The 14144-nt window shown below is 37.7% G+C and overlaps 1 protein-coding gene across 1 annotated transcript in view; it reads left to right on the top strand.

Annotated features, from left to right (window-relative positions):
* Positions 1-14144, top strand: part of CACNA1G (calcium voltage-gated channel subunit alpha1 G) — a 368214-nt gene that overhangs the window by 339719 nt on the left and 14351 nt on the right. Inside the window, exon 32 of the mRNA XM_029283371.1 lies at positions 997-1341. Within this exon, the coding sequence (XP_029139204.1) occupies positions 997-1341 (345 nt within the window). The remainder of the gene's footprint in view (positions 1-996; positions 1342-14144) is intronic.

Raw genomic sequence — 14144 nt, 5'->3', positions numbered from 1 at the left:
TTTTAAGTATAAGTAAGATGCTGCAGCAGTATTCAGAATATACAAGTGAATAACAAATTATATACTTGTCCAAATTGTTTCTTCTAAGTTTTGCAACAATAGGTATCATTTCCCACCCCCCTCCATGCCCATTCTTGATTAAGCTGTCCCTTTTTCTGCATTATTCATGGAACGACCTTAGTCAATCGGGCATCACATTGTGATTGTGACATCATCAGGATCATGGAGAGGCAACCCACAGAACCATGTAGCCCTCACTGATATTTGCAGCTTTCAGAATCCTTTTGTAATTTGCATCTGAGGTTTGGCATCATGGTTTGTTTGTTTCGAAACTTTTTAAAGCACCTAATTTTAAAAGGCTCCTGGCTATGTACAATGCCATTTTGTACCAACCTACTATTTTATTTCAGTTAAAGTGAAGGCCACCAAAAAGTGGCCCAGCACTAATCAAGAGGAACAGGCTTAATATGAGTAAAGCCAGAGTAATTAGCTTCTGAGTTAGGTAAATGTTTTCAAACAATGCCAATGACCAAACTCAGCACATCATTGATGTTATTGGCATTTCCCAGGCCCTAATCACCCCTACAAATGCTCTGGTGGATTATGCCTACTCAGTTGGAATCATGAAATTATTCTGTCTTGGCCAAAGCAAGAAAGCAGCCATTGCAAATACACTGAATTATCTATGGATGTCAGAATGTTATGCAGTTCTAAATGCATTGTGCCTGTGTGCGGGATGGTAACCTTTTCAAAGATTTCATCCAGCATATGAAAAATAAGACATTCCAGTAGACCCAGAAGAAGGATCTTTCAGTGGTCAAGTTCCTAAAATTCTATAGAAACTGATCAACCTGGAGGACACTCATTCACCATCTTCCACATGGGGTCGGGTCATATAGGCTTGAAGTTAGTATCTGAGTGGCATAAACTGCCAATTCCAACAAGTAGTTCTCAGCCACAACCATTTCCCCTTCACTTCCCTCTGTTCCCTCCCAGGACACTTTGCGGGACTGCGATGAGGAATCTACCTGTTACAACACCGTCATCTCGCCTATCTACTTCGTCTCTTTTGTGCTGACAGCCCAGTTTGTCCTGGTGAATGTGGTGATTGCTGTCCTGATGAAGCACCTGGAGGAGAGTAACAAGGAAGCTAAAGAAGAAGCAGAACTGGAGCTGGAGTTGGAAATGGAAATGAAGACAATCACACCGGGTGGGCACCCACCTTCTGACTCTTTCATGTGGACAAGCGGTAACACAGGAGAACAGCCTGAGAGTCCTGGAGGATACACCAACCCCATGCAAATCAAAGTGAATTCTCAGCTGTCCATGATTCATCCTATGGTGAGAACCTCAGGTGGTGGGTGAAGTGGGGAGTGGCCTTCACTTGTCTCCAGCAACATACTGTATGCACTCAAATCTAAGTTTGAGTGGTTCCAGTGATTTATCAGGGAGTTGTATTCCTTTTTCTATGCAAAATTCCCCCCCCCCAAAAGCCTTAGGCAACAAAAGCAGGCCAAACATTAGATGTCCATGCAAAGTTATTAATCAGTTGCAAAGAGTGTTCTGCAGCCCCTTGACCAGCTCATTTATAACAGAGGCCCTGAGACCTCAGACACAGCTTTCATTACTGGCAGTGCTAGAGAAGAGGCCACTAAGGGTTTTTCTCAAATACTCCTTTGCAGTTTAAAGGCTGCTCAATGGAATTGTGCCTGCAGGTAGTATGTGAGATGTTGGGCACCTGTATAGATGGGTGTCTGTTCACTATCACATCTGCATGTCTGGCATGCAATTTAATTATTCAGGTATGTGTCTGCTTTTTACCATTACAGAACAATATTCAGTTTCATTGTTTAAAACTTCCAGCCGCTGTTCACATGAGTGTAGCACCAACAGTCAAGACTGGAAACCTCCAGATCAGTAGAATGGGGGGAACCTCCTATTTCATATCTGGAAACTGCCTTTCCTCCTCATTAAATTGAACATAAGTTCATTACCTGTAGAAATATTGCCCATTACAAACTGCTGTAATATTTTTGTTCATTACTCAAATAGGTTGTTAACTGTGTCTGATCAAAGCTAGAAGGTTAAAAGTTCTCAAAATTCTCTAAAACTGCCAATTCTTTTTTCTGATAAAAGCCTATCACAGAAGGAAAGGAAAGGTGTCTCTTCATTAAAAAAAATACTTCTGATAATAACATTTGCCCATATTACTTTGCCAATTATATATTAAAACTCTTGCGTGTCATTTTAATAGCTAGTGGAAGTACTCTTTCTCCTTGCCAATGTCCCTTTAATTAAAATCTCTGCATCCCATGAAATGGCTGATGAAAGAGGAATACAGTTCCTATATTATAACCCTGCAGAGTCATATGATCAGCATGCTTCCTTGCTTGCATGTTCCATAAAATATATGCATTGTTGTATTAGGTTATAGCTGTGGGAACTCATGGCATCATACACATTGGCTGTTTCCTGCATAGAAACTTGTACTGCTGCTAAGTTATTACTCCTCTTGTTACTTCAGAAGCTTTACAGTGTATATTAATCTCAACATCTCAGAGATTTCTGAAATTGGGAGCCTGACAAATGGAAATTAAGAGTCATATTTTTTTCAAAGATTCTTTGGCTTTCAGAATCCTGTGCGCAATCCAGGCACAATATTTTAAGGTTTCAGTCCTCAACTATTAGAAAATAAATTTCTCTGGATTTAGAGCAAGCATGTATAGGATGACAACTCTTAATTAAATCCTTATCATGAAAAGTCAAAGGGAACTCAGTGATGCTGTGTATATAATTTAAACCGGAGCATTTGGATTTCAAATTGATTAGACTTGTTGATTTTGACAGCTGACTAGATTGCAACATAAAGCTCTGGAGAGACTTTGAGTTCGGACTATAGCATGTGCTTTGTGACAGGAACTACCTTGAGGCCATTCAAAGTGCAGCCATTGTTCTTATACCATCTTAATTATGAGACTCATGAAGATAACCTTAAGGCTGAGTTCAGATAATACTGTATATCCACTTCTACAAAACAATTCTAAAACATTACTGTATGTAATAGTCCTTCTTCCAAGCTTCCACAGGTAGCTAAACTGAAGTTCTCATGAACCCTCTCTGTATATTATGTGACTGAAGTAAATAGGACTCTTCCCACTAAGGCAGGGGTCTTCAAACTTGGCCCTTTTATGACTTGTGGACTTCAACTCCCAGAATTCCTCAGCCAGGCACGCTGGCTGAGGAATTCTGAAAGTTGAAGTCCACAAGTCATAAAAGGGCCAAGTTTGAAGACCCCTGCACTAAGATATATCACAATACTTCCAATGTAGTTCTGACAACTGACACTAATATTCCCCATGTTCATATGTAGCCACATTTGTATTTTCTCTTTCTAGAATTCCCTCCCACCTCTTCTGGACTACAGCCATATAAACTCCCCAATCCCTTGTTTTTCTCAGCATCCCCACACAATAGTTTCCTACACAAAGGTGATTCATTTGGCTGCATTTTGAGCAGGAAGTCCTGTTACCAGTGACTTTTTAGGTCTTTTATTTGAAAATTTCTCCCATGGCCGCAGTTCCTAGTCTAATGTTGAACTCCAAATGCTTTGGAATTATTGTACCAGATGATGTGAAAAGAAAAGCCTATACTGAGTCCTTGTAAATCACCCTTCACTTGTAACTACCAGACCAGAAAACATCACTGTGATTTAGATTTTGAAACCAAGTTGATGTCTCTTTTTGCATTCTGCATTACTCAAATGTCAGCCAGACTCAGGTAAGTTCTGCCTGTCTCTACATCTGGGAATGGGATTAAGAGCAGGATTTCACCGGCCGTATATGAGATTTATTTGCCAGTATTTCAAGAAAATTATTCCTGGCTCAAGCAGGACATAGGCAAGAATAACTCACTGCTGCAACAACTGAGTTATGGTATTTATTTTCCAAGAACTGAGAGGAAGCATTTACATGCCTGCACCAGCAGATAGTGGTTGTGGGAAACCAGTGTTCGCTCAGTCTCTTCCTGTTTGCCTTGCATTCATTCTTCGGAGGCTAGGTCAAGGGTCTGATTTTTAGAGATTGAGAGCACTTAAGTCACAGATATGGCAAGCCACCAGCACCTCTGAAAACATGTTATTCTCAAGTGGTTACGGTGATGCTACTGCGTGATGCCAATGCTTCATGCTGGCTTCCATTCTCACCTCCATTTGAAATCGTGCACATTTGTTGTTTATTTCTGCTGAACCTGTTCCTTGTCATGTTGGTATGATAGCCCTGCAAAAAAGCCGTACTTCTGCCAATTAGTAAATAGCTGCCAGTGGCTGCTCTGGATGAATGTAATGTGTCCCACTGCCTTTACCATGCGTTTAGTTTCAGTCTTGTGTGTAGCAATGTCTTAGAAAAGTTCTGACTATGGTATTACTGCACTGTTGTTTTTCCCTTCTCTGTCCCTGTCTTTTCTTCCTGGCCATTTCAACGATGACTGTTCTGTCTGAAAACATTTTTTTTCTGTCTCTCTTTTCTTCCTTCTTCTGTCTTCTACATGTTCTCTCTCTTTCTTTCTCTCTCTCTCACTCTCTCTATCCTTCCCCAACCCTCCTTTTCTCTCCCCCTTCCATTTCTCTCTCTTTGGCCTGGCCTATTCTTCTGCATGCTATTTGGCATTCCTCCCAGGAAAGACACTTGTTTGATACCATATCACTGCTGATCCAAGAATCTCTGGAAGGAGAGTTGAAGCTGATGGACAACCTCTCAGGCTCTGTATGCCATCATTATGCCCTTCCAACTACTGACACTTACAACCCTGAGAAACAGGTTAATATTATGAATTTCCAAAAGGGTTTCTTATTTGATATAAAACAGACTTAGCTAAGAATGCCATCCGGTATGCATGCACCTGTAAGTTTCTCCCATTAAATTCAGCATTGCTTATTTCCAAGTAAACCTTCTAAGGATTGCACTGTCAAATGAAGCTGTGGGCAAATGGATTTCTTCTTGTTGAAAATAGGCATTATTTTCAACCTAGTCTTATTATAAGTCAGAAGCCTTGCTGAATTCAGTAGGATTTAATTCCATTACTACGTATACAAGTATAATCGTAACTAAATTCAAGCCAAGGATTTAGTAAATGAAAAGCCATGCTAAAGATTTCTTTCTGCATGTCTTGGATCTTTTATTCCATGCAAAGTGCAAAAAAAAAAAAACAAAGTGCCATGCATGTTTTTTATCTCCTTTTGCAGAGGGCAAAATAGTTTCTGCAAAACAATACACAAGGGGAAGATGGTATCATCTACACTTTGCAAGGGTAGATTCTTCAGTTTAATTGAAGTTATTTTTAAAAATGCATGTACATATAGAACCAATGAATTATCCATATGTTAGTTACTCTCTTTAGAAATTGAACATCAGACAAAGCTATGGAATTTAAACTTAATAGGCAGATTCTTCTTTCTCCCCCACCCCCAAAAAATTTTGGAAAGGAATTCCACATATACTTCTGAAATGATTTTTTTTTTGTTCCCCTTTAAATTTTCCCTCCTATTTTCATGAGCATGACAATTTAAAGGGGAAAAAGCAGCACTGCCATACAGTGTCTTGAGGTAAGAATCCAATGAAAAGCAATTTCCTGTAAAATAAACTAGTATGGAATTGAACTGGACAGCTTCTCTATAACTGTAGAGATAAGGTGTTGATCTTTCAATTCATCTACATGGAACTTAAGCTGAAAGTTGTGGGCTGTGTTACATGTCAACAAATGAAGATCTGGCCTGCTTGTAACTAGAAATCAAGATAAGTGGGGACAGCCAAGAAAATGTACAGAGATTCTTGACACTATATTCAGTACATTCATTGGGACAAAAGGGCTGAAGTAACTTAACATTTTAAATATTAAATTAATATTTAATTTCGGTATCAAAAGGAAGCTTCTTTTCTTCTTTCTTTCAAATCCAATTCTGACTGAGCTAAAATAATCTAATTACAATAAAGCAATAACATCATGTTAAAATACAGTGGAGCAAATGCATCCAAAATGCATAGAGGCTATGTATTACTTAGGCCTATAATACTAAGATTTTACAAAATTGATGTAAGCTTTGTTTCTTCATTCAACAAGCTTTGGAAGAGCCTTTGAAGCAATATATTCATTAGAATCTGATAATATTCAATGTCCTTGTCCGAAGTACTCCATCTGTAACCTTTTCCCACTGTTTTTACCACTAACCCAGTTTCCTGATTAAAGTTTTTGAAACTGCAACTTTTGCAACAATTCTTTGGAAGCCGAGTTGTCCTGATAAACATATTATTTTTTAAAACATTCTTAATTCATATGCATTTATATCTGTTATGTTATGTAAGACCACCAACAAAGTTTTTCTCAGGAACAGGGACAGGCATATGATTCTTAAATTTCCCTTTTGATAGTCCTTAGAACTCTCCTTAAGCATAAATGTTGAAAACAGATAGCACAGATTTCAATCATTTCCAATCATTTTGAGATCTAAAAAAATGATTTAAAAATGATTTTAAAAAATGATCATTAAAAAAATAGAATGATCACATTTAAATGCCAGCCCTCTCACACCTTCCATGTGTGAACCACCAACTGAGAATATGTATTTATTTTATTTATATCACTACTCCTGTAAAGAGATTTAATTTGCTTAATGAAACATCAATCTGCCAATAAGATTTCCTAGTAGTTCTGGTGCCTTAGTAAATTAATTACAGTTTAATTGATCATTGAATTAAATTTGCAGATGGATAAGGATAAAACTTCTGAAGCAAGTCTTAGATTTTCCCTTAAATGGTGCATACAGATATCCTAAAAGGTATAATCACAGAAGAGTACTTCTTTCTAGGTGAGAAAAAAAGCTTTTTTTATCAAATCCCAATTACTGAAATCAACTAATTTAAATGATTAAATTAAACACGAGTTAAGGTTTCTTTTCTTCTCATTCAATCATGTTGGATTCTCAGAGACTGCTTGGACAAGTCCCTGCAGTTTTCTTGGCAATGTTTTTCAAAAGTGGTTCCTTCAGCTTCCTTCCAAGGGCTAGGAAAAAATAACTAGCCCAAGATCACCCAGCTGGCTTTGTGCCTAAGGCAGCAGTACAACTTACAGTCTCCAGGTTTCTAGCCTGGTGCCTTAAGCCTACACCAAACTGGCTCTCTAAAGTTCTTACTAGATGCCTTTTCAAAGATTGACATCCCACTAAATAGCAGAAAATTTGTCAGAGGCGAACAACCAGACCCACATGTGAAAGTTCAAATTAGCAACTTTATTATTTTATACCTATTTCACAGCAATCTTCCCAGACTGGCAGTTTGCACCTGAGCCAGACTAGATAAGGTTCAATGGCATTCAAGCAGGGTTAAAACTTGCCCTCTTGTGCCTACGTAAAGATTCCAGACTAAATCCTCATTTGACTCCTCCCCCTGGCTTGACCACTCCCTCTCCAACAAAGTTATAAAATTTCTTGGTCATGAGGATAAAACAAATTTATTATGATGCAGCAATTTACAACATGGTAGAGACTATATGATCTCAGCTCCATTTATCTATGCTAGTAGATTGGCCTTCACTTTAGAGAAAAGATATAATAGTTCAAGGGTGATTTTCTCCAAAATATACTTATCAAATCAACTTTCATTTTTATTAGCTGAAATAACAAGTACTAATATCAGTCTGGAAACTTCATTTCCAAGAATAATTTAAGACAGTATCAGCAAGCCAAACAGACCAGAAAGGAAACATGTCAAGATGAGCTAACTCTATTTTATTGTAAAGCTACTATCATGGTTCTGATAGATGAGACCAACTAAAAGAACTTCAAGGCAAGGATTTCTTCCTTAAAGAACATTTTTATTTGGCTAAAAAATAACGGCCCGTACAAAGTTGAACCCAATACTAAATTCCTCTCCCCCCTGGTTACAAGTTGCAATCCCCATCCCAATTAAATGTCATAAATCACATTCACCAATTGCCTACCGCCAAAACGTAATCAGCAATGACCTTGGTTCCCATACCTAAGAATTGTTATGGCTATCTTAAAATTACACTTCCCCCACTCCTCCCTTTCTAAATATGTGGCAACTGAAAACAAAATGAAAATGGATTCAGTTTAATTTATTGCAGCATTGACAGCTATGTTAACAAAACCTTGCAAGTCCAAATGTACAACTCTCCCACCATTACTTTTTACTGCTTGATAAATTAGGCAAATCCTTTCTTCTTTTTCTGCCCTCTGTTCAACTTTAGCCCCCTCCCCCCTTCTTTGTCTGGTTGTTCCCCAGGCAGCATCTCTTTCCCTGATCTCCCAAGGCCATTCCCATATACCATTATATTTAGTTACTTTCCATGGGACAGAGGAGAGTTGAGAGGAATTTTTCAAGATACCTGCTGTACTATCCATTTCCAGAATGTTTGCCCTACATGGACAGTAAAGAATTATTGTTTTAATTTTTATTGACGATAGCATGAAAATCTGTCTTGTTCAAATTGATATAGTATTTAGTTCTCAATCTCAGATCCATTCACTACCAAATTGATACCTGGAACAGTACAAGACATGCAGAATTCATACTATGGATTTTTTCAAATAGGGATACAGACAGTCTTAGAGAAGAATATTATTGTACCTGCAGTGCAGAATTGTGGATGACATAGCATAAAGTATAGCTTGTAAAAAAGCTATTGTGTACGGAACAGACAAAATATTAGTTAAGCAATTAACTAGCACAGACTATGCTTATAATAGTACAGTGCTAGAATTCTATGCCTCTGTAGATTAGTTTCAAGTGCACAGAGCTTATTTTTGATGTCATTTGCTCTATCTTTGTTGAATTAAAAAATGAAGTGAAAAGCTACTGTAATTTAAATCTATATCTATATTTTTCCAAGGAGAAATAAACTTGCCTATAAGAATTAAGGGTGCATAAGAATCTTCTATGCAATTTACTTTTAGCCAATGTTTTAGCTAACAAGTTCTCATATATGCCTCTATATCGGAAACCTAATTGCAATCTGGGAAAACGTTGAAATGCAGCAATGGAGGTGAAACATCACTGTTATAAATTTAGTCTGGACTATTTCTAATGCTGTGTGTGCACCATAAAGCATCAAGCTTAATACCTTTGCCTTAAAGGCTTTTACTGCTTCAGGGACAAAATTATTGCCTTTGCTGCTAGCAAATTGAGTTGGAAGGGGGGGGGTTGGGACATGTGCATTTGGTTCTTCCACATTAAAGAGGATTTGGAAGATAACTTCTACATGTTTAAAATCCTTCACTTGCTCAATGATGACATTATTTATCTTCCAATTAGGCATATATCTGCTGCATGTCTTCGTAAAGATTACCAAAAATCTTTAGTTTTGGTGTAATAGTTTTTTAACATTACTTTGTTATAGTATATTGTTAATTGCAAACTCTACCTTAGGTCCAACTGGGATAAGATAAAGTCACTGCATTGTCAGCTATATAGACACAGGCTAATTCACCAATAATGGAAGATATTACTCATTTTTGGTTCAACTTGAGTAATAGATTCCTTCTTGAAATCTAGGGTTTGCTTGATTCCTTCTTGAAATCGAGGGTTGGATATGCAATTTGGAGGGGTGCATCTGACTTGCATATAAGTATTTTTGTGTAGTGTAATAATCTACAATAGAAGATTATTTAATGCAATAAATTGGCCAATTTATTTGAAACAATCTGTCTTGAAACATTAATTTTTTTCAAACCGTTTTTAAATCAATGAAAATAAATTTTAAGAGATATAAGATACAGAGAGAGCCAGTATGGTCTAGTGGTTAAGGCACCAGGCTAGAAACCGGGAGACGGTGAGTTCTAGTCCTTCCATAGCCATGAAAGCCAGCTGGGTGACCTTGGGTCAGTCACTCACTCTCAGCCCAACTCACCTCACAAGGTTGTTGTTGTGGGGAAAATAGGAAGGAGTATTAGATGTGTTCACCACCTTGAAAGGTGGGATATAAATAATGAACAAGTAAATTTAAGACATAGGTTTATTGGATATGCACTAAATAGTTGAACAATATTCACTCAGCCCTTCAAGATAGATCAAGGCAGGAAACATACTCCACGAGAAATACTGGAGCACTTTATTGATATAGGGTATACAGTAGTAACAATCTTGAAAGCCTAACTGGCATTTTCCTTCCCTCCCTCTTACGCTGAAGGGAGTTGAGGCAGAATCACTTCAAGTTTCTTTCTAAACCTTTCTTCATTTCCTAGGTTAGTTCATGTTTCGCTGACTCCTACATTCCTTCTCCAAGGTCATTTCTGTGGTTCTCTATGTGTCCTGCCTTTAACCATGCTGTTGGTGTGATTAAAGGAGTGTGTAATCTATCTCCCCTTGATCTTGAGACTTGGAATGGAGAGTTCATCTTTATTTTTGTTTTTTGTTTTTTTGAAATTGCTTGTCTCCTGGCAAAAAAGGGATTGGGAAAAAAAATTACTCTTCATAGGTGCTCAGTATATGAATTCCAGTTTTGAGTATTAATTTCACCTATCTGTTGTCTATACAATTAAAGAATCATTGAAATCATAATTGCTAAGTTATTTTAGCTCTCCTATCTGATGTTTATCTTTTGTGACATAAAATTAAAAAAAGATTACATTCAAGCCTTGACAGTTAAATATAAAGGCTAGATCCGGTGTGTTGTGGTGAGAGTTCTTCTACTGCATTAAAATGGTTCTGCTTGAGCCTGGGACAGTAAAGCTTTTAGAAGTTTGGGATAAGGCAGGGGTTGGCAACTCTTTCAGATTTCAGATACTTGATCTTGTGTGATGCCAGGTGCTTCTTCTCCACCAAAGAACAAGCCAAAATCTCATGAGATTGCTAATTTGAAGAGCTGTGCAACTTTTAAATTCAAATTGCTTTAACGTTGCTTCAAAATCATTTTAATTGGAGTGAGTTGCACAATTTGAGGAATAACATTTATGAAGGTACCCAAAGGCTCTGTGTTGCAAAACCCTTTGATAAAGCCCAGGGTTCCTTCTGTTCAAAAATTAGGGGATCATAGCCTTTTTAGGTGCAATCAGATTTAATTGTATAGTTCCTTGGTCCTCAGTTTGCTAAATTCTTTAAAGCAAAAAAAACAAAAACAAAAAACCCTGAAAACATCAGAGACAGTGACTACTAGAAAGAGAGTGCTGCCCTAGTGTTTTGAAATTCGGAGCTATAGAATTATATTTCTGAAAATATGTATCATTTAAATATAATTAGGATAGTTTTTAAATGTTCTGGAGCTGCTAGCACTTTGGCCCCTCAAAGACAGCATTATCGGTGCAGTTTGTGGTTTCCATTTTGCTTATTTGTAAGCCTGGTTAAATTAATTAGAAAAAAAGGGAAGAAGACCAAAAAGAAAAAAAAGTTTAGTTGCTTTTTCTGATGATCTTAGCTACACAATAATGTGCATGACATAAATGCACTTAATAGCAGGAGAAGCACCTCACTGTTTAAAGGATAATGATTGTGGTAATAGCTTTCTTTTTTCTCAAAGACTTTATATGTGTCCTGGTTTCTTATGTTTGATCATCTCTCCCTTGTTTAGATCCCTCTAGCTGAGATGGAGGCTTTGTCTCTGACGTCAGATATTCTCTCTGAAAATTCCTGGTCCTTAGCTCTGACGGATGACTCTTTACCTGATGATAATAACACACTCTTACTTAATGCCCTGGAGAGCAATGTACATACACTGATCGCTGTATTTTATGATGTTTACAGGGTTCTAAATACTGTTATCAAGAGGGTAATATCAGCTATGGCATTTTCAGATGAGCAGTTCTTAACCTTTTATTAGCATAAAGAAAGCTGTTCCATTGGGATTAGCCTCAATACTACCTTTGAGGTGTGTCTGTACTCCTTGTTATGTGTATTACCCACTAAGAAAATCAGATTCTCTTGAAAAGTATATCAAGCAACATCAAGGTGATTTACATTGCTTACAGTTACATGGAAAATGCCATGATATAAAGGATCCCACTTTGAATCAAAACTGTTACAAACAGATGTCTAGGAAGTCAACTTACGCTCTAAAATTTTAATCAAAAATGGCTTTTTAAAACATTGTGAAACATGTTTATCAGTATTTTGAGCCCTGCTTTAACCATCTCCTCCTGAAACATTAGATATTATTAGCTGCTTAATAGCAATCAAATGCTTTATTTCTGCTGTACAACAGACATAACTCCTTCCCAACATTAAGTGGATCCATTCTTATTTTTCTCTTGTTCACATATCTACCTTTAAGCTGTGTGTCGTGTTGATGAATTCTCTTATCATTCTAGTAGATTGCCATAACAGTTATTACTTGTGTGGGACACATCTCTCTTAAACCGTGACGGTATTTCCCATCATGCTTCATGGCATCATTTGCAAAAGACTTAGAAGGCTCTGGTGAAAGTTTTCGAATGGTGAATTTCCATTCAAAATGAGATAGCAAATGAAGGGGAGCATTTTACCATCTATCAAGATAAATCATAAAGTAGGATTATGGCTCTGGCAAACTCTAAAGTCCCATAGATTACTTGTATCAAATCACAAGTCAATCTATTCACTTGACAAAAATATTAAGACCTCTTACAGACAAACTGTAGAAGCTTGTAAACAAATTTAAATATTATTTAAGAATGCATACCTTCAATATGAATAATTCAAATTGTTTTAATGTGAATTGCTTTTATATTATTGCATAATATATAAAAAATCTTTCAGGACTATTATACAATTGAGAAAAGCTATGTTTTTAAAATGTGGCCCTTTAATTTTAAAAATATTTTGGAAGAATTCAGTATGTTACAAAATTCATCATTTTTTTGTTTTAAGGCTAGTTTCAGATATATCACAAATATAAAATGAGTTTTATTTCTTCTTAGGGAACCATGGGTATAATTGCACCAACTGTGTTTCACAGTGTATTAAATTAGCAAATGTTATGTGTGGCTTATAATATTTAGACTTAATCTGACAGTTTATCCCACCGTGTTTTCTCAGTATGATTTAGTTGTAAGAAGCAAATTCTTCATAAAACTTCTACTAATTAAGATTGGTGCTTAAATACAACAATGGAAAACATTCTCTATTGCTTTTCATCTAAGCTATCAGGTCATTCTTACTCCAACAAGACCCAAGAGCTTATTGTAATTATTATTAACAGTTTATTTATGTTGACTAATTTACTAATCTCCATGGATACTTTCACTCTTGTTGTTTCAGACTGTACAGTATCCAATTATTTTACCGTTCTATAATTTGGCAAAGTTAAATATCTAAGAACACATGTGTGCGTTCATATTCTTTTGAAAAATCAGTAAATTTCTAAAAGATTGGGTTGGATCCAGACTAAATCATATCATATCTCATTGAAATTAATGGGTCTTAAGTTAGTAATGAGTAGTAAGTCTATTCTGAAGTATCCTAAAGGTTTTTCAAAAAGTAGAACATTCTAGATCAGACATGTCAAACACAAGGCCCGGGGGCTAGATGCGGTCCGCGACGTGGTTTCATGTGACCCCCGAAGCCATCCTGGAAACAGTGAGGAAATGGCCCCTGCTGCCTTGGCCCCGGCCCTGGCCGCCCGGGAGCCAATATACAATTTTGTGGTGGCCATCTATGCTGAAACGCTTTCAGTTTTAGCTCCACAAAGCCATCTGGAAACAGCAAGGGACCGGCCCCTGCCGCATTGGCCTTGCCCCCTGGGTGCGCGCTGGGGAGGTGTCACCCTTTGTGAGGAATGAAGAAATGCACCATCGCCTGGAAGTGGCTAGCAAATGGCCCTCGCCTACTTCACATATCCGGCTTGATGGGCTCCAGGGGAGGGGTTTCGGCAGGCTCTTCCAGTGGACCATGCCTTGGCACTTGCCCTGGTCCTACCCCCTTCTGCCAGAGACCCTCAGATCTGTCCCACTCCTGCCCAGGCCCCCACAGGCACCCTTGACGCAAACGATGTAGAGCTGGCCATGCCCACCCAGTAGGCCACACCCACTCCAGCCACGCTCACCCAGTAGACCGTGCCCACCATGGCCACACCTATCCGGCCCCCCAAGGACAATCGCAATGCTGATGCGGCCCTCAATGAAATTGAGTTTGACACCCCTGTTCTAGATGCCAAACCGAATGACA

Source organism: Protobothrops mucrosquamatus, unplaced genomic scaffold (assembly GCF_001527695.2).
Source record: "Protobothrops mucrosquamatus isolate PMUCROS unplaced genomic scaffold, P.Mucros_1.0 scaffold68, whole genome shotgun sequence".
In the NCBI taxonomy this organism is placed as follows: Eukaryota; Metazoa; Chordata; class Lepidosauria; order Squamata; family Viperidae; genus Protobothrops; species Protobothrops mucrosquamatus.
Note: the sequence above shows the minus strand (reverse complement) of the source record. Positions and strands in the feature narration are given on the sequence as shown.